At 43.3% G+C, this 21,632-nt stretch overlaps 1 protein-coding gene across 1 annotated transcript; it reads left to right on the plus strand.

Annotated features, from left to right (window-relative positions):
* Positions 1-2: 2 nt before the first annotated feature.
* On the plus strand, positions 3-6,438 carry LOC126536364 (steroid receptor RNA activator 1-like). The gene is made up of 6 exons (XM_050183297.3): positions 3-68; positions 403-579; positions 3,577-3,776; positions 5,056-5,164; positions 6,068-6,138; positions 6,218-6,438. Exons 1-6 carry the CDS (start codon positions 50-52, stop codon positions 6,308-6,310), a joined length of 669 nt encoding a protein of 222 aa, XP_050039254.1. The 5' UTR covers positions 3-49; the 3' UTR covers positions 6,311-6,438.
* The last annotated feature ends 15,194 nt before the right edge of the window (positions 6,439-21,632 follow it).

Genomic DNA, 21,632 nt, shown 5'->3' on the forward strand with positions numbered 1-21,632 from the left:
AAACACATAAATACAGGAACATGTACGCGATGCACGTGCCACAACAAACATGGCGGCGCTCAGGCCAGGTAATGTCTTGTTTCATTTTCGCGTTCTACGCAGTTCATTTGTTTCTTCCGTTAGTTTGAGGCGTGTTCGTTACACCATATCAAACGTTATGTTTTCTAAAAGCCGTGACATACTTTCTTATTGCTAGTACTCGCGTATCGATGGTATTCTTCGAGTTATATGAAGCGGTACGCGTGGAAGTTCCACGCTGACGCAAAACCAGCTGTTCTTGGAGATGTCGTACTTCACATCGGACAACTCTAAGCAGCAACGCGCCCGAAAATTTTATTAAGCTTCGAAGTTTTTGCAACGCTTCGTCGCAGCACTAACATTCGTTTTCTGGACACTAATTAGGGAATGATGACAAGGCGTGGAACGATCCTCCAGTGTTCGCCTACACTGACGTCCAAGGCACACCCGCCGCAGCGGCGCCCAAGAGGAACCTTTTGAACAAGAGGGTACCCTTTCCCCAGGATGGTATAAAGCCTCAGAATGCACCGTCTGCTACTGGCACAGCGCCGCCTCCTTCAGGTCTGTTCCGAAGGGGCTTGCTTACCGTCCTGACATGAAACTGGCTATGAATTCATTCAACAATGCGCGAGAATAAGGGCAAGTGAGAATAAAGCCAAGACAGAATCCTTTGTGCTCGTCTTGCTAGTCATTCGCAGAAGCTGTCCCGGCAACAGCGTCTGACCATTTGCACTTATATTAACTAAGCTCATTCATCAAACAAAGAAGGGCCTGTTAAATAAATCGGCCAAAGGCGTTTTAACAACTAATAAATAGCAAGACCTCCCTCCTTCAACGAAAGTACTGCAATTCCCATGCACGTCATTTAGTTTCAATCGCTTCAAAGGTGATCGAGCTGCCTATTTGCTAGTAGCTCCAGACATGACGTAATTACCGTGTTCTGGAGCTGGCTCAGTTCTTCCAGTGGGGATAATAAGTTCAGCAATCATCCCATGGCACTAATACTACAAAATCAGTCAGTACTGATTTTCCTGTTACGTGACATGAATGGTTACTTACCTTAAAGGGCAAGCAAAATAATTCTGTCCTTGATTCCTGTAAGTTTTTCCAAGCATATTCACTTGCTCTAATTATGAGATCGTAATCCTTGGAGCAGAGCCCTATATCTGTCCTTGGATGAAGAAAGGACTGCTAAAATTAGCTAAAGATAAAGACTTTTGGCACACCAAAGTAAAGTCACATAGGGGTAACAAATACTATGAACAAAAATTTCATATGGCTCGAAATATAGTAACTAGCGCTATACGTATTTGTAAAAAAGAGTACTACACAAGTTTAATAGTCCATAATTCCGGTAATTCAAAGGCACATTATCAACTTGGTAATTAAACCATCGGTTAGAGAATATACAATGCCAGACTTGAAAATCTTAGGAATATCTATGGAATGCCGTCCAGCAGGCCTGTGAGGCAGCAGGCCTGCTGGACGTCCCCATGTGATGTCCCCATGTGAGAGACTTAAGGCCCCGTCGGCGAAAGCTCTGCAGGACTACAAATAAAGTTCTTACCAACCAAAATCTATGGAATCCCTAGTATTGTCGTTTAACTCGTACTTCTGTACGATTCGTCAAGCAATATCTAATACTGTACCTCTTTTTTCGTGTATTACTTACCCGGAAATGATGACAAACTCATTTGGTTTTGTGGACATTACAGCGGAGGAGATAGTGTCCATAGTTAACACCATGCCATTCAGACATTCTACTGGTCACGATGGAATATCCACAGTGGCCTTAAAGCATTGTATTGATATACTGTGCAAGCCATTAGAAAAAATATTCAATCTCTCTTTCTATACTGCAACCTATCCAGACTTATTAAATATCGGTAAGGTTATTTCAATTTATGAAAATGGGGACCATAATTTGTTATAGAACTACCGTCCTATATCTGTCTTAAGTTGCTTAAACACCGTCTATGTAAAACTTATCGCCCCACAAATCACTTCATTTCTTGTATGTGAATCCATTTTGTCTTATTGCCAGCATGGTTTTAGAGCTAAAAGATCCACAAACACAGCAGTATTAGCTTTGTCTGATTACATAAATTCTCACTTGAACAACAACAAAAGTGTCCTAGGCATATTTATAGATGTGCGAAAACCCTTTGACACTGTAGATCATGACATACTGCTAAATAAGTTAGAATGCTGTGGTTTTCAAGGTCTAACTCTTCGATTTTCCGGTAGCTATCTCAACAACAGAAAACAACTAATTGCCATTGCAGATACCAAATCCGAAGTTTCTGACATTGTTACAGGGGTCCCACAAGGCTCGGTACTGGGGCCAATGTTTTTTTCTTTATTTGTAAACGATCTTCCTGATGCCTTAGAAAACTTCTCTGCTGTGATGTATGCAGATAACACTGTTTTACTTTGTGCGCTAGACTCCTTGGACAAAACATTTCAAGTGGCTAATAATGAACTTGGAAGTGTTAACCAGTGGTTCTTGTCACATAAGCTAACTCTGAATACCAAGAAAACTAAATATATTCTCTTTACTTCTTCATGTAAAGCACCTCTAAGGGAATGTCATTCACTTTCTCTAAACCATAATATACTTGAGCGGATGAGTTCTATTCAATACTTGGGTGTCACACTAGATGAGCATCTTCATTGGAAGCCTCACATTGCATTGCTGTGTAAAAAGTTGAGCAAGGCTTGTTTTATGCTGTACAAATGCCGTTATAACTTCGACACTACTACTCTGAGAGCAATCTACTTTAGGATATTCTATAGACATCTACCCTACTGTATTGCATCTTAGAGTAATGCATATATTTCATATCTAGAACCTATTGTACTTCAGGAAAGGGCCTTGCGATTTATGACTTTTTCGGATTACAATGCTAAATCAATGCTGATGTTTCAAAGTTTAAACATACTGCCTTTCAATTTATTACTGAATTTTAAAACTGCGCTGCATACTCATAATAGCACAACCACTAACTGCCCTTTGAGTTTATCTAATTTTTTACATTCCAGAAGCAATACATGCAGTGCACTTAACGGAAACTTTCTCTTGCCAAAAATGCATAATGTATATGGAAGGAGGAGGTTAAACAACACTGGAGCACTCCTGTGGAAAAGCTTGCCATTGGAAGTAAAACAAGCAAAATGTTTTTCAATATCAGTGAAATCCCATTATCACTCACTACTATATGCATGGGGTTTTAATCTCGCTGGTGTACACATTTGTTTTTCTTTTTCACTTGCAGTGTATAGTTACTACATACAAATTCCTTGTTGTAGCTATTACATGTACCCTGCCTTGTGTTTAAAAATGAATATTTATGTACATATGATTCATTTAAACTTTGTCCTATTGCCGTTATGATTGTAAATAATAATTAGCATGGATCCCAACTAGCTTTGAGCTAGGGATTCAGATGTCCTGTGCATTATTTCCTGTGTGCTTTTCCTATTTTGAATAAATTTCAAACGACAACGACACAACATGAGCATTGTGTTATCCTAATTTCGTTTGCTTTTTTTCTTCAGGACAAGCAACATCATCTGGGCTTTTCAAAGCAGCCCATTCAGGTAACCTCACAGAAGCTAGTAATAAGGCTGACCAAAAGGAGGCAGAAGAGGTAAATGATAGTCCCAAGGCGACCCCGGCCTGTTCCCCAGAAAACATCAAAGAAGAGACTCTAAGCAACCTCAACAAAGCTGCCAGACAGTATGCACAGAACATGGAGGTTAGTGTGAATCAGCTTCTCTGCCTCGCAGCTTGTGCAGTGCTAAAAACAAAAAACACAGTGCAGTGCTAAAAAGAACAAAAATAATAAATACAAAATTATTTCACTTATATTAACTGTACTCTTGCTCTAAAGGTAAAGATAAAAGTAGCCCGTCATTTTTTTTCCTCTGTTGTGTGTTTACTATTTTGAATGGTGCATTCATTGTAAGCAGACTATAATTTTACTTCATGTACACTCTGGCTCCTCCACAACAAAGTAACATTTATTACAGAGGATTCCATATTTACTGGCTGAATCACTACCTTTTATATGTGTTATGAATGCCCCTGAAGTGAACACAAATACAACGAATTTGACTACATCAAAGAAACTTGGGCATCCTCGACAGCTGATTTGCTGCTTTAGAATGAGCACGTACAGCACCAGTCATGAACACCACAACGAAGACCACACAAGAGGTTCTGCACTCCACAGCAAATACAGTACCTGCAAACCCTACCCCCTTGCTTTTGTTCTCCACCTAAAGCTGATTATATTGGAACTGATAACGGACAACATCGTTGAAGCCACCAAGAGTGGGAAAGAGGCAAAAGCCAACAAGGGAGGGTTTAGCGGCATTCGGTGTTCTGAAGCTCTACTTAGTGTCACTCTCGAATTTCGTCATCAAGCTTGCTGGGAACCTTGGTGCTGTAAGGTCGACTGCAGTCGCACATTTCGTCAGTTGAAGATTGTAGAAGAAAATTGGCGACTTATTTCACTAAGTGTGTCTTGAATTCATATTAATTGGAGGTTTTTGTTTGTTGAACATGCTTAGCTGTCTCTGTTCCAAGAAAGAGCGCTTCAAGGCGGGACACAAAGGAGGAACCACAGCGGCTTGAAGTGCTGTTCTTTCTGTGATAATGAACCAACTAGCCCATCAGTCAATCTGTTCCAAGCAATATGGTGTGCAATCTTTAGATTGAAGTGACCTGAATAACGAAGTATATTGGAGGTCCTAAGCATTTCAATGTAGAGGTGTTTGACTGTCGTTGATGTCAAACGAAGTCTTATAGTAAGGCGTGAGAAATGTTTTGCCAAATCTGACATGACATTGTGAGCACAGCAAAACATGTTGTTCGGTACGTCAAGCCGTTTCTCACATGCACTTAGCAATGTGTGCTAGAGAGACAAAACATAGTAATGCAGTATATGTACTTATAATAAGCATGAGGCAATGCAGTTTTCACTCTAGGAGATCACTCAGTCTAGACTGTTAATGCTGGCTTTTTAATTTCAGAAGAGAAAGCAAGATGATGTAAAAAAGCGATTAGATTTATTCAAAAGTGTTTGGGAGGAGGGAAAGCTCAGTCTACCAGTACAACAACGAATGCACGAGTTAGCACTGGGTGAGTCTGCAACTCTACACTCATTTGTCCATTCTATTTCATCACAGAGTATCCGCACTTCATAACTGTAATTTACTGGAAGCTTGTTTCATATCTGGAGTGGAATGTTGAAGTGTTTTACTGAGAAACATGTACACAGGTCGCAGGTGCTGCCTTAGCTGTAACATTGTTGCTCTGTCTATGGTTCCCTTTCTTGCCATGTAACAAACGAAGCAGGCATGTTGTTGCCAACATTTTATTGCTCATGCGGCATCAGCTGATTACTCATGATTAAAAGAATCAGTCCTAATTAGTGTTAAATGATTAATGCAAGGTTAATCAGTAAATCGCACAGCTCTACCAACCTTATATTATCTGCACTCGTTTCGATTTGTAAGTTTTAGAACACACATAATCAGGCACACACATGTTATTTGCAACACCCCCTTGTAGGTAAAGACAAGCATTTGCTTCCACCTGTGCTTTGCATTATGGTCGAAAAAAAATAGTAGTACACAAACATGTGATAATACACCCACAAGTAAGAGCACTCCTGAAAAAAAAAAATGTCCATTTCCTCATCTGCATTAATTCCTCATCCTCATCTGCTGGACAAGAGAAAACAATTTTATTTACAACAGCAAACTAAGGCAAACTAGAGCTCTGAGTGTAAAACTTGACTTATTTCTCTGCTTTCTTTATCCATGTTTAGGCAAATGCAAAATCATCACACGTGGAAGCTTTGCTAATTCAGTATCTATTAAAAAAAGAAAAACCCAAGAGCACCGTCAATTGCAGTCAAGACACTTGGCACAGTAACACATGCGCGGAAGCTGTGTCCCTGTAGCTTTACCTTTATTGCCACAAAAAGCTGTCTGCAAGTATATAACAGATCTTATTTTGTATTTTTGCTCTTTCCCTTAGAGCTTCTGAATGGAAATCACGAGAAGGCAAACGCACTTCATGTTTCCCTAATGGTGGACTACGTAAGTGAGGTGAGCTTGCTAGTGTCGCTGGTCGCATACTGCCCGCTGACCCCCCCCCCCCCTACCCCCCCCCTACGTTTCTTTACAGGTCAGTCAGTGGATGCTTGGCATCAAGCACCTTATCTTAGCAGCCCAGGCAGCACAAGAAAAGCCTGCTAGTGAAGCACAGGAGTCCACTTGACCTCTGCTGAAACAGTGTTAGACGTGAGGAAAAGCCTGCTGAAACAGGCCGCTCCTTTTGTTTTAAAAGGAGGCCGTTTAATGCTCATTAAAAAAAAGGAAGCGGGTAACTTTCTCCTGTGAAGGCAATATTTGGGTAAATTTTCTGGCCTTCTCTTCAAATACAAGTGGAATTTCAGACATATACTTATGCCTAATGGCATTTGTTGTGGTTGTAAGGTGCTGCAAAATTTAGGAATTGAAATGCATTTGTGATATGCTTTCTTGATAAAAGCTTTTGTGAGCTCACTTTGGTGTTGTTTTACTTGGCTGATTTTTTTAACTGTTGCCGCAAACAATGTGTTGTGTGTTGCTACACCTTTTATCTCGCAATTTACCTCCAGTCATGGCATTAATTGTGAATTGCACTTTATTTGCGAGTGATGATCTCTGCAAAGCACACTACTACAGACAAAAGGGCGGCTTGTATTGTGGAGAAGCTAACTTGTAATATTTTGCTACAGGGACTGTTTATTGTACAGAGCACTAATTGTTATTAGTATACACAGAAATCATCATAGCAAGAAAGAGCTAGCTGGCAACAGTCACCAGGACCACAGCACCTGCCTGCCCTGGAAGGAAAAAAGCACATAGAAGGAGGACAGTAAATAAAAAATAGAAGAGAGAGTTAAAAGAGAGGAAGGGGGAGGGGCATAATGAGTAAAAAGGAGGGGATAATTAAAGCAAGGGATGGGTATAAACAAAAAGAAATGAAAGTATATACTGGGAAACAACACAAGAATGAGACATGCATGTGTGTAACACACAACAATGTTGCATACAGCTAGCAGATGGTCCACAGATTAGCATAAAATTATACCACATCAGTGACCATTGGGAATCTTAATTTGCCAACTCTAAAGGGACACTGAAGGAAAATAAGTCAAGTTAGATTTAAAGATTAGGCTTCTGTAATAACGTATTCGTCATCTGCAATGAGAACAGAGCTTTTGCAAGTGAAAGAAATGACGAAAATGGAAAATTGGAATGGCATCACCGATTTATGGATAGTATGGCACCTCCTATTTGACATCGGAACTGGTTCATTCAAAGAGAACAGCAGAGGGGTGAGGCCACATGAGGTATATACATCAACTCGTCCATTTTGGCACATATGATCCAAATTGTGCAGCATGCAGTGAAGCCTTCTGGTGCAGTCTTCTATGCAACAAAGTCATAAGGTAAACCTCACTATAATGAAGCCTGTAAAATTTGTCACTTTGCATCCTTATATTGAAATGTGATTTGTTATGCAAATAAGTACAGTCGCAGATGGGTACTTCTTTTTTTATGTGGAAGGAGCCATAAAATGTTCAAATTTTTTGGGCAATTAAAAGAAATTTAATGAGAAAAATATTAATTTCGTTGAATTTGAGAGTAGGCGACCTTAGTACAGTTTCAGGCTGTGTCGACGATATCTTGACATGGGCGGTATGAAGCGAAGCATGGGAAACTTGCGTCTACTTCACCGCAGCTGATTGTGTTGCTGACATTGGAATGATGCTAACTTGAATACAAGCGCAGGCACAGGGGAGCCAATGCTTCGTATGCGTTTCGCTTTAACACGTCTCCGAAGCACGACATTACGCAACCTTCAGCACTCATTGCGCGGGAGACAGCGCACATGAAGCCACGGATATCTTGCTTCACCGCAAACCTTGGCACCCACTACAGATTGCCTCTAAACCAGTGCACGCAGGCCGCGTATGCATTCAGCCGTGCTGACAGCTGTGCGCAGCCATGCCTGAGTTAGAGGTGAAGATGCGCACTCGGCTCACTGATCTATGTTTAGTACATATCAGTGGCTCACTCGGCCTGCACTCCCCTCTTTGTGCGCACTTGATCACGCTACCGTGCGCTCCCTTCCCCTGTTGCTAACGCGGGAATACAGCGCGCATAAGTTCCGCCATGTTTTACAACTCGCCTTCGCACGCTTTTCCACGCACCCACAGTATGGTCCCAAGAATATACCCATAACATATGGTGCGCGGGCCGCGATAGGATCTTATCGTCGCACTTGGAACATTATAAGGAACATGATGAGCGAGAGATTTACTGCTGCACTTCGGCAGCTGCTCTGTCAGGCGGTGCGCGATTTGAGAGGTGCATTTGCAAGCAGCCACATGTAATTAAACCATTTGACCAACTGCATCCATGGCAGCTTCCACTTATTTCATCGGCATTCGTGCATGGCTACAGTGAAATTTCGTTATATTTAAACACCCTTTGTTCTATTGAGGTTCAAAATGCATGATGTTCTATAGACTAAAAAGAATAAAAAGAAAAAAATCCGCTTGCATTCCATCCTGTGAAATTGGATGTACAGCGAAGCTTGTGCAGAACTTAGACATTACACAAGCACCACCACCATATGCAACATACATCATGCATGCACGCACGTCTGCAGATGCGAAGCATACGTCCTCATTCTTCTAGGTCGTCTGCCGAGTGCAACTGCCTTATTGAACTAAATTAATATTTAAAGGTTATTTGCATCAGAAAATGCATGAAGTACGACGTGCACACAAGCTGCAGACATGATAGTTCAGATTGTTATTCGAATATATGAGAAAACATAAATCTGTTACCTAGAAACTGAAAGACAAAGCCCTTTTTCAGCTGCTGTTTGAGGTCTGTCCGAGTGGCCGTAGTGGTGGTACCATTACCACAGCATACATACTCATTCTTGTAGGCCTTCCGCCTAGTGCAAGTGTGTTATTGAGCCTGTTGAATTTCTCAAAGTAAAATGTGTCAGAAAATTCATAATGTACGACTTACACACAATGTACAGACATCATAGTATCCAATCATAATTCAAATTTACGGGAAAAGAATTCTGTTATGCAGAAACACAAACTCCTTTTCTAGTTGCCCTTTTTTGGGTGAGCACGCCACAAAATATCCCGACCTACTAGAATCTAACAGTTTCGCTGTAATATATTTCATTTCATTTATTTTTTCACCTTAAAGGCCCGAAGGCATTAAATATATAAATGTTTTAATTTCCTTATATTGAAGTTCGTTGCATCAAGGTTTGACTGTATTGGTGTACAGAAAATTATCGACTCCTAGATGAATAATCTATGAATCTAACTGAGTTTAATGTTTTTCTTTAGTGTCCCTTCAACTCTTTCGTTACTGTGCCTACAGAAATTGATCAACTTGATTGAAAGTTTTTCTACACACTATTAAATATTACTGTTGGAATTCTACTAGCAACATAGTGCACTGTCTAAAATGATGACTAAACTTGAACTATTTGTCAGATTTGACTATTTTTGTCAGATTGAGGAATCTGAGATAACAAAACTTCGACCAGAGATATTACCAAAGCTAGCCTACAGTGCTCCTAGCACTTCCTCAATAAAACGATGCAGCATTTGCACTTTGTTTGACTCTGCAACAATCATTTTCAAATGACAGCAGCAGTGAAAACACAATCTTCTCTCACGTTGTCTTTTCCCATGCAATGTCTAGGCTATTTAAACAATGTCTCAAACAACTCTAGGTGCTCTTGAGTGCGTGTCATTTTGATAATAGTGTTTCACAAATGTCAAGTGCAACTTTATTTTAGCCACTGTGGGCTGCTTTTACCCATCAGCATTTCGACAGCATATGTACAAATTATTACCAACGGTCCTTCCCGTTGTGTGGAGTTTTCACTCATACAAGAGCACAGTCAATTTCAGACCAACCTTCAACTAAAGCTTGACTAGCAGTCTAATCTCTTACTTTTTTTTAACCTTGACTGTGCGAGTGTACTTATTCATTACTGTAAAATATTGTGCAACACTCCAAATTACTGTGCAGCACTGTACAGGAAATTAACAATGGACATGTAGGCTCCAGCGCCGGTTCAACACACATAGACCACCTTGTTTGCACTGAACAGCCGATAAAATGCAATAATCAATTCTAGACTTCTGCATGCTGCCTGACCTGACAACTATTGCTTCGCGAGCCTAAAGAATATAGGGGTGTGCAAATAGCGATTTTTGAAAGCAAATCGAATGTCAGATACTTTTCAAATAGTTTTCAAATAATGAACAGCCTTTATTACAAATAATGTAAAATGATGTTCACATCCCAGTATTCTTAAAGTTAGCAAATTTCGGTCATTACATAGTACGTTAGAAAGCGTTGCTCATTAAAAGCACAAACGGAGCATTAGAAGCAAACAAATAGTTTGTTTGCTTGCACAGGGCTCTTCAGAGTGTGCGAATGATCACTGTACAGCCCCTGAAGTATGGCTACCTAAGTGACATAGCCTGTTCCACTACACAAATTCTCATGTTTTATGTCTATACTATGCCTACAGGAGCAAAAATCTACCATACCCTTGCTCCAGTTCTATGTTTATTTAGGTGCAGTTGACATTTTAATATATTCTAAAACCATGCATAAGTACTCGCATTTACGAATCTAGTGACTATTCTGTTTGAAGACTGAATAGAATGGGACATCGTCCTATTTGTTTCAGAAAGTTTTGAATATTCGCACACCCCTAAAGGACTAAAAGAATGCAGTAAAAAGCAAACGAGGTACCTACTGCAATGTGTAAAAGCAAATGCTCCCTGTACAATAGGAACTTACCAGTTTTCACATTAGTAAAGCTACTGCTTTCCCACATAGCGTGGGCATCACTAAGGCTAGTATTGACACCAACAAACCTTCATAGTAATATTCTTGCGTGATCTGACTTACGAAAGTTTGGAACTAGAAGCCAGGTGCATATTTTGTATATTTCAGATTTCTTTTACTCTCAGTACTTATACTAAAAATGGCAAATTATTACTTTTGTGTTCCTTGAGATTCTTCTCTGAAGTTTCATGTAAGAATTCTCAAAAGCTCTCTGAGCATTACATTACTGCTTTAAATCCATTCAAAACACCAGTGATCAGGCTATAATTTATTTTATGTCTTCAAATAGAATGTTGAAGCATAAAAGCACCGAAAGTGAGCTCAATTCTAGCAATAACAAGATAGTTAAGGGACCGTCAAGTTTAAAAAAGTAAGAGCCTGATAGAACGTGTTCGATAGTATTCCCTTCGTGACTGGGGCACACTAGCCGACCAAATTTTTAGTGCTTGAAGTATAGGAAATCTCATTTGTCACAATTTGTATGTCACACATTTCTGAAAACAGTGTGCCCTACACAATAGTTTGTTCCCCTAGTTCTAGTGAACTGGCACAGAGATGGCCCTGTCTTCTTGGGAAATTGATTGGAACTGCCCCTACAAAGGGAGTGTTTGCTTTATGTGCTAGCATGACTGTGTGTAGTCAGCGTGCGATGCGCTAAACAGGTAAAAAAAACATGCTGTCACTTTACAGAATATTTATATATTATAATACCGAGACCGATTAAGTTGTCCAGCGCTGGTTATTCCAAGAAAGGCAACGCCCCAGCTCATGCGCGAAGAAGTAGAACAGGGAAGATGATGACGGCTATGTAAAAATGAAAACGACGAAGTACGTTAATAGTGCTTACACTAACTTCCCCCCCATCATGGAAGCGGCCAGCCTGGCCGCAGATTAGAGATTATCTAAACGGGGAGTGGAGGGCTTCATCCACGAGACGTGAACAATTTCGGCATTTTGGCGGCGCCGGTCAGTGACGGAGTGTACTGGGCGGACGAGATAGTTCACTGCAGATCAGGCACGTACCCAAGGGGGGGCCCGGGGGGGCCCGGGCCCCCCCCGAAATCAAGTGGCATACCCCCCCCCCCCCCCCCTCCCCACCCACGCCACCACTCCTCACACATTCCTAAAGCGCCGCCAGATCAATGTTGAGACTTGGCAGCTGTTCATCGGTCAGCATTATGCTGCCTTTTTCACTCCTTTTAGATGGCCGTATAGTTATCGGAATCTCTTGTAATGTGAAGGACGGTTTTCTCATAGATTACGCACCCGCGCAATTAACTCTAGATGCGTTCAGTTGTCACCATCTATTCAACCGTCACGCGCATAGCTGTTGCTTTTCTTAGTTCAACCTTCTTTGTTTAGGCTGATCCTGGGACCAGGAGAGGGATGCGGCTGTTACTCAGCTGGTCTGTACTCTCATGGAACGAGTTGCGGCCGGAGAAAACGCCCATTGCGTTTAACTTATCCCTTTGCTTCATTATTTCCTTGAGTTACGGCTCACCGCGACGCTGGCAGATGCCCGGAACCATATACACGTGATATGGGTTAGATAAGGTGGGAAATAAAATAATGTGAAAGAGCGTCCATCATGAAACCCTGCAATAACCCTTAAACCCATAAGCAAGATGACTGTCGCCCGTTACCTCGTCTGTTTTTCCCTAATTGTATAGCACTTTTCGTGCAAAATTGGCAACTGGAAACAAAAATCGCAAGGAGTTGAGAAATTAAGCGATCTACTAAGGGAGAGAGCCAAGGCAACAACCAAACTGCAAGCAAAAGCAAATAATAAAAAAGTTAACCGTTGTTTATGAGAATATTTATGGATCAACATCTTTTTATTTAAAAAGGAAATAGAGAAAACGCCGCCGGAAGTGGAGAACAATTACTTGTTTTGAATGACGCTTCTACAGTTATCGGACGAACCGCCTCACGTAGCCACTTCTCTGCTGTGCTTATGTGGGTGTTTTTCTAACTTTTCGCGGTGAGCGCAGTACGTCTAGAATCGCAGAGTCCTGCGCTCTACGCGGTTGTATGGGACTGGCGGCCGCACAGCGTTACGCAATTCGCGGAACTGTCAAAACTGATCAACAAGGCGAAAATAACTGATATTCGAAACTATAACATGAGAAAGACTGAAGAAGCCGTAAAAAATGAACGCAGCCTGAAATCAGTAAGAAAGAAACCTGGCATAGGACAAACCATGATGTATGCACTAAAAGATAAGAAGGATAATACCATCAGCAATCTCGAAGATATAGTAAAAGCAGCGGAAAAATTCTAAGCTGACCTGTATACAGTACCCAGAGGAGTCACGATACCTCACTTAGAAACAGTAATGAACAGGATACAGAAACTCTCCTATAACTAGCGATGAGGTCAGAAGGGCCCTGTAAGACATGAAACGATGAAGAGCGGGAGGAGAAGGTGGAATAACAGTCGATTTAATCAATGATGGAGGAGACATAATGCTTGGAAAACTGGCTGCTCTTTATACGAAGTGTCTATCGACTGCAAGGGTCCCAGAAAACTGGAAGAATGCAGACATTATACTAATCTACATAAAAGGAGACGTTAAAGAATTGAAGAATTATGGGACCATTAGCTTGCTCCCAGTATTATATAGAATATTTACCAAAATAATCTCTAATAGAATAAGGGCAGCACTGGATTTTGTCAACCAAGGGAACAGGCTGGCTTCAGGAAGAGATACTTTACAATTGATCACATCCATGTCATCAATCAGGTTATCGCGAAATCTGCAGAGTACAATAAGCCTCTCTATGCGGCTTATATAGATTACGAAAAGGCATTTGATTCAGTAGAGATACCAGCAATCGTAGAGGCACTACGTAATCAAGGAGTACAGAACGCTTACGTAAAAAGCTTGGAAAATATTGGTACATGCGTGTGGTATTTGTTTGTTTGAACGAGGTGCGTAGGCTTCATCACTCCAGAAAAGAGGAGGAAGAACGAACTGAGCTCGCGCTGTGAATCTAACCGGTCAGCGCTGCAACCGTTGTTGTAAATATAATCTGTAAATAGTTTCTCGTCTTACTGACTCGTCCTTCGCGTAAGAATATCTACAGAGGTTCTACAGCTACCTTAATTCTACACAAGAAAAGCAGGGAGATAGATATAGAGAAAGGGGTCAGACAGGGAGACATAATTTCTCCAAAGCTATTCACTGCGTGCTTAGAAGAATTCAAGCTATTAAACTGGGAAGGCTTAGGAGTAAAGATCGACGGCAAATATCTCAGCAACCTTCGGTTTGCCGATGACATTGTTCTATTCAACAACAATGCAGAGGAGTTACAACAAATGATTGGCGACCTTAACAGAGAGAGTGTAAGAGTGGGGTTGAATATTAATATGCAGAAGATTAAGATAATGATAAATAGCCGGGCAAAGGAACAAGAGATCAGGATCGCCAGTCGGCCACTAGAGACTGTGAAGGAGTACGTTTACTTAGGTCAATTAATCACACGGAACCCTGATCATGAGAAGGAAATTCACAGAAGAATAAAAATAGGTTGGATCGCATACGGCAGACATTGCCAGCTCCTGACTGGAAGCTTACCATTATTATTGAAAAGTAAGGTATGCAATCAGTGTATTTTGCCAGTGCTGACATATGGGGCAGAGACTTCAGAGCAAGTTAAGGACCGCGCAAAGAGCGATCGAACGAAGATTGATAGGCATAACATTAAGAGAGAAAGAGAGCGGTTTGGATCAGAGAGCGAACGGGTATAGACGATATTCTAATTGACATCAAGAGGAAAAAATGTAGCTGGGCAGGTCATGTAATGCGCCGGTTAGATAACCGTTGGACCATTAGGGTTACAGAATGGGTCCCAAGAGAAGGGAAACGCAATCGAGGACGACAAAACACTAGGTGGAGCGATGAAATTAGGAAATTCGCGGGCGCTAGTTGGAATCGGTTGGCGCAGCACAGGGGTAATCGGAGATCGCAGGGAGAGGCCTTCTTCCTGCAGTGGACATAAAACAGGATGATGATGATGATTGTGATGATGATGATGATGATGGAGGTGGTGGGCCCCCCCCGAAAAAAAATCCTGGGTACGTGCCTGCTGCAGATGTTTGCTGCACAACGGTGTACACGCCAATGTAGCGTTGAAGGAACTTCTCACAGAGGCCTGGAGTGCGGACTGGAGTCCAAAGCAGGACTTGGTCTCCAGGGTGAAAACGTACGTCACAGTGTTTGTTGTCGCAGTGACGTTTGCGCTCAGCTTGGGTAGCTTCTGTGCTTTCCCAGGCGATTTGACGGCAATGTGCAATTCGGGCAGCAAAATCTTCTGGAAGCGATGCGTTAGGCGAAGAAGGTGCTAAAAAGAATTCTGTGTCGAATATGGTAGAAGGAGATCGTCCATATACAAGGAAGAAAGGGCTGTAGCCTGTAGTCCGTTGAATAGCAGTATTATATGCGAATGTCACAAAAGGAAGAATTTTATCCCAGTCAGTGTGGTCAGGACGGATGTACATGGAAATCATGTCGGATAGCGTACAGTGGAAGCGCTCAGTAAGGCCGTTGGTTTGCAGATGATAGGTAGAAGTAGATTTGTGGACGGTATTAGTGGCCCGAAGAACTTCCTCGAGAACTTGCGAAATGAACGCCTTGCCACGGTCACTGAGAAGAACGCGAGGAGCCCCGGGGCGCAAGATGATGGAGCGCAAGAAAAAGTTGGCGACCTCAGAAGCGGTACCGGATCGCAGAGGGGCAGTCTCAGCATATCTTGTTAAATGGTCAACCGAGGTCGCAATCCAACGGTGACCGGAAGGTGTCGACGGCAAGGGACCATACAAATCAATACCAACAAATTCAAAAGGTGCGTCCGGGCAAGGGAGAGGTTGTAATAAACTGGCAGGAGGGGATGTCGAACATTTGCGGTGCTGACATGACGCACAAGAGGCAATGTATTTGGCCACCATTGCGGATAGGCCAGGCCAGAAGCAGTGGGTCTTGATGCGGTCGTAAGTCTTGTGGAAGCCTAAAAGTGGCCAGCCGATACGTCGTCGTGAAGTGCCTCTAATACTCGCAGGCGAAGGGTGGTAAACCTGTTGGGTGGTAAACGTAGCGATGTAGCATGCCATCTTGAAGGCGGAATTGTCGAAGTTGGCGTCGCAAGCGGCTGTTGGGTGGTTCGGCAAACCCACTAAGGCGATCCATGAGAGCTCGACAGTAGGAGTCGGCCCACTGAAGCAACACGAAATCAGACCGTGATGTAAGCGTAACTTGGTCCAGGGGTGTTATCGAGAGCTGGTGTGAGGCAGGCGTAGCATCGGAACGACGTGGTGCGGAAGACGACGGCGCGTTTCCGGGAGAGAGCGAGTGGGCAGCGAGACAATGCGTCTGCATCATGATGACTTTTTCCAGACTTGTACGTTATTGTAAAGTCATATTCCTGCAAGCGGAGTATCCAGCGTCCTAAGCGTCCTGACATGTTTTTCGTTGATGACAGCCAATACAGAGCATGATGGTCGGTGACGATGGTAAAGTGGCGGTCGTAAAGGTATGGGCGAAATTTCTGAATCGACCAAACAATAGCAAGGCACTCTTGCTCTGTATTGGTGTAGTTCCGCTCCGCTGGCGAAAGTGTTCGGCTGGCATATGCTATGACTTGCTCTTTAGAGGCTGCATTACGTTGCAGAAGTACTGCGCCAATACCTTGTGCACTTGCGTCAGTATGGAGTATGGTGGGAGCTAGATTATCGAAGTGGCGAAGCACTGGTCCGGAAGTAAGATGTCGCTTAAGAACTTGAAAAGCCGACTCGCAGTCGCTAGTCCATGTGAAAGAGGCACTGGCAACCAGTAGCTTGTGTAGAGGAGCTGCTATTGCAGCGAAGTTGCGTATAAATAGACGAAAATATGACACCAAGCTGAGGAAACTGCTTAGATCTTTCTGTTGCTGGGGGTGAGGAAACTGAAGAACAGCACTAATCTTTTCGTGGTCTGGCTGGAAGCCATCTTTTGAGACGACGTGGCCCAATACTTTTATGCTCTTGCTTGCAAATTTGCATTTTTTTGTATTGATCTGGAGACCAGCATTTGCAAGGCAAATTAGAACTTCGTCTAATCGATAAAGATTTTGGCTGAAGTCAGATGAAAAGATGACAATATCGTCCAGATAACAAAGGCAGGTCTTCCATTTTAGACCACGGAGTATGTTGTCTATCATGCGCTCAAATGTGGCAGGAGCGTTACAAAGGCCAAAAGGCATCACGTTAAATTCATAAAGTCCATCTGGTGTAGCGAATGCGGTCTTTTCTTTGTTAGTATCGTTCCTTGGAATTTGCCAATATCCTGATCGAAGATCAATGCTGGAGAAATACTTTGCCCCTTGTAGTGTGTCCAAAGCGTCGTCAATTCGAGGTATTGGATATACGTCCTTGTGTGTGATTTTATTGAGCACTCGATAATCGACGCAAAAGCGAACGGAGCCATCTTTTTTCTTTACGAGAACCACGGGAGAAGCCCATGGGCTAGATGAAGGTCGTATTATCTTCCGCGCAAGCATGTCAACAACCTGTTGTTCAATTATCTAGCATTCGGACGGCGATACACGATACGGGCGTTGTCATATTATAGTGGAACTATCTGTTTCGATGCGGTGTGTAGCCACAGAAGTTTGGCTCAACACAGGAGATCAGCTATCGAAACAGGCTTTGTGCTTTGCCAAGACCACCAGTAAGGCTTCGGTCTGCGCGGCTGTTAGGTCAGAACCAAGAACGGCTGGAGGAGGGAAAGAAGAATCCAAACCTGAGGTTGGTGCTGGCGATGAGGAAGGGCAAAGCGTAACTATAGAGATAGGTTGAGTGTCGGTGAGGGTTGCCACAGTCATCCCTTAGGGCAGCATCACTAGATGTTGCAAGCAAGCTGAAGGGCGCGGCCACGTGAAAACCGGACAAGACAGGTGGCAATGAGAATTCCGCGAGAAGTACAGCGGGAAGAAGGGGCGACTAGCGCATCTCCGTCAGCGATCTGACTGGATGTTACGGCTACAACATCTTCGTGACCAGGATGCAGGACGTAGCCTGCAGCGATGGCCAAGTTCACGCATGAAAGTGAAGAGTCCGTAACAAGTGCAAGTGCTGTATCCGTGATATGGACAACTTCCTCTCTACATGAAATGACAGCTGAAGCAGAATGTAGGAAGTCCCAACCCAGTATAAGTTCATCGATACATGTTGGAAGGATGAGAAACTGAATATGGTGGCGTATGTCGTCGATGAGAACACAAGCAGTACACTGTCCATCAGGGTGAATGAATGCATCATTAGCACCACGCAAAATAGGTCCGAGATAAGGCGTTTTGACTTTCCGGAGCCGGGAACACAGATCACTACGAAGAACAGAAACGGCGGCACCGGTATCGATGAGAGCTGACGCGGGAACACCTTCGACAGTTACAGAAAGCATGTTAGCCAGGCGAACAGGAGAAATTTTTGAAGACCGATAAGAAGCAGTTTCCCCTCCAAAAACTGCTACAGTTAGTTTTCCGAGTGCTGGTCGACAAGATGGGAAGTGGGACGAAGCGGTGATGTAGAGCGCCGGTAAGGCGATGGAGAACGACGTCTGGCCGAACGGGAACTATGAGGCAGATTGGGAGCAGCTGGACGAGACGGAGAATGGTGTTGAGGGAACGAGTACTATGGTGGGATAGTAGGCGTCTCGTCGGCGAGTGCGGTCTCTCTCGTGCCTGCATAGCCTCATCTTTCATCCTGCTGGCGACGGCGGCAGAAGCGAGATATATGGCCACGTATACCACAGTAAAAACAAATAGGACAAGGTGGACGCCACTGAGGGTAGGATGGTGCAGCAAGTGCTCTGGTTCCCATCGAAGCCAAATGGTCATAGGCACGGATGTCAGTAGGCACGGAGGTCATGGTAGGTGTGGGTAGCGAAGCAACATCCGCGTAGGTAGGTGTGGGGCGCGCTACCGGAGCAAGCTGCGTCGTGGGTGTAGTCAATGCTGTCAACTCTTGCTTTATGACCTCGCGCAAGTCGAAGGTGGGGGTTGGGGCGCAGGCAGCAGGTGGACGCCTTAGGTCTTGTAGTTGAAGCTCTTCGCGGATGATGGTGCGGATAAGAGCACGTAGATCTGGAGAATGGGGAACATGAGAATTGCTGCTGTCATGTGGAAGACGAATAAACTGCAGCTCGTCTAGGCGTTGACACGTGGAAGTGATGTCTTGGACAGAAGCCAGATTTTCCACGATTAAGGTGTTGAACGCGACAGACCCAATGCCTTTTAAGATGCGGCGAACGCGTTCGGCTTCCATCATGCTACGATTCGCACGGTGGCGCAGAGCCAAGACATCCTCTATGTGTGAGGTGTAAGACTCTTGTGGAAGTTGGAGGCGCGTTCCCAGCTTCTGTTTGGCGACTTCTGCACGGCCAGACGAGGAAGCAAAGATTTGCCGCAGCTTGGACGTAAACGTGGACCAATCCGCGATGTCGGATTCGTGGGTGAAATACCACGTCTTGGCAACACCGATCAAGTAGAATGCGACGTGCCTCAATTTCTGGGTGTCATTCCACTTGTCGCAAGAACTCATGCGGTCGGAGTGGTCGATCCAATCGTCGACGTCATCACCGTGGAGTCCCGCAAAGACAGGGATCGCGCTAAGGGCTCGTCACAATCCAAGAGGGCGCCGCAGGCGGGGTTGTCTGTGTGGTAGGGTTAGAGGCGCCGGAAGGGCCGGGGTTAGAAGTGTCCATCGTTGTAGGGGTAGCTGGGTGCAGGCGGCGACCGGAACGGAGCTCCAGGGAAGACGGGAATGCGAGAGGACGTGGGGGGTCTTGACGTACCTCCACCACTTTATAATACCGAGACCGATCAAGTTGTCCAGAGCTGTTTATTCCAAGAAAGGCAACGCCCCAGCTCATGCGCGAAGAAGTCGAAGAACAGGGAAGATGATGATGGCTATGTACAAATGAAAACGACGAAGTACGTTAATGGCGCTTGCAATATATATAATTTTCTTCACAAACAAATTTGGCAGTTGAGAATTTTTCTACTTCAGACAGTGTAAAACTCTATTTGTTCCTCACTCAATAAAGTGCAGCAGCGCAAGCTGCATTCAAACAGTAAAACTATGTGGCACAAAAATAATTTCGCACTATTGTCAGCGCATAAACAACAGCATGGAGGAAGGAAAGAAGTGGTAAAATTGAAGCCAGAAAGAGTCTGCCCAACACGTGGTTATGTCATGGCAAGGTTTAGCGTCTTGCATCGTGGCACTCAGCGCCTGCTCTTCCAGGCAATGGCTGCGACAGCAACATGGGGCTGCCGCAGTGACAAAGTTGCACGAAGACGATAAATGTATATGTTGCAATAAATGACCAACAGTGAACAAGCATATTGTTACAATATGTACAGAGAGTGTTGGCACAGCACCGTCGAGCACATTGACTAAAACTTACCGAAAACCATGCACACAGGGCTGGGTCCAAGTGCAGAGTCACAGGTAGAGCCGAAATTTTGAGAGAGAAAAGGCGAAGAGGATGGCTTCATGGAGAGTTGACTCGCGAAAGGCTGGCTTCATGAAGCAAAGCTCCCTCTTAATTTATTGCCTTCTTTCATGAACAACAGGAACTAACACAGACCTTTTTGTCTTCTTCCCATGCAGTATTCAGCCCACAAACAGTGAATGAGTACCAATATTGCCAAGTACATGCACATCAAGAAATGTCGCCGACAACGAACGCGCTTCTCTTTTCAGTCACTGTTGTGTCAAATGTTACTCTTACCCACGAGCTAAAAGGTCACTTTCACCATGGTTAAATGAAACTGTAGTTAAAGCCTACAGCAAATTTAACTACTTTTGTACATGCAGTTACCATAATTTAATTGTTTAGCTATGCATAACCATGGCTCAGCTTAACTGAAGTCAACATAGCCATTTAACCAGGATATTCAAGATTCTCCCACTACTTCACCACTTTTACAAACCTTTGTATGAAGCATCTTGGCACAGAAAGTGACTGGCTCACTCCCTTTAACTATTGTTCAAAGAAAGTGGAAAAGCAATGTTCCTTGCCAATTTCCTTCCTCCTTAAACTTAATTAGGTGAAACAATCCAGATTCACTTGTGGCAGGGTGCATGAAGTGAGCCTAGCTGTTATTACAGTGAATTAATTGATTGAGTCATTCATCTTCCAGATATTCAGCAGCAAATAAATGCAACAAACATTAATTTTAGTCTCTCATACATATAGTACCAACATACCGGGTGTTCTTTTTTTAACTATACAGAAAATCGCCTGAGGCAGCAGATAGCATAATTCTAGTCCTTGGACTAGACGGATCACGTAGAGAGGTGGACATTACTTTCACAAAAAAATCAAGCTGCACCGTAGACCAATTAACAAATGTATGATAATTAAACTTTTCATTACTTCACCGCACATAGTGCAACTTAATAATTGTATATGGCTTTGAAATATTCATTTTGAATGTTTACAACAACATACATGGGTGCACCATTTTTTGTGCTTCAATGCATAAAACAGCATTTTGTTGAAAAGAGTAAGTGGAAGAACAGTGAATTTTTACTGCAAGTTTGACGGCTCACATCTTGAAACCCACACCATCCTTGGAGTTCGGTCCAAGTGGATATGCCTT

This window comes from Dermacentor andersoni, chromosome 4 (genome assembly GCF_023375885.2).
Source record: "Dermacentor andersoni chromosome 4, qqDerAnde1_hic_scaffold, whole genome shotgun sequence".
In the NCBI taxonomy this organism is placed as follows: Eukaryota; Metazoa; Arthropoda; class Arachnida; order Ixodida; family Ixodidae; genus Dermacentor; species Dermacentor andersoni.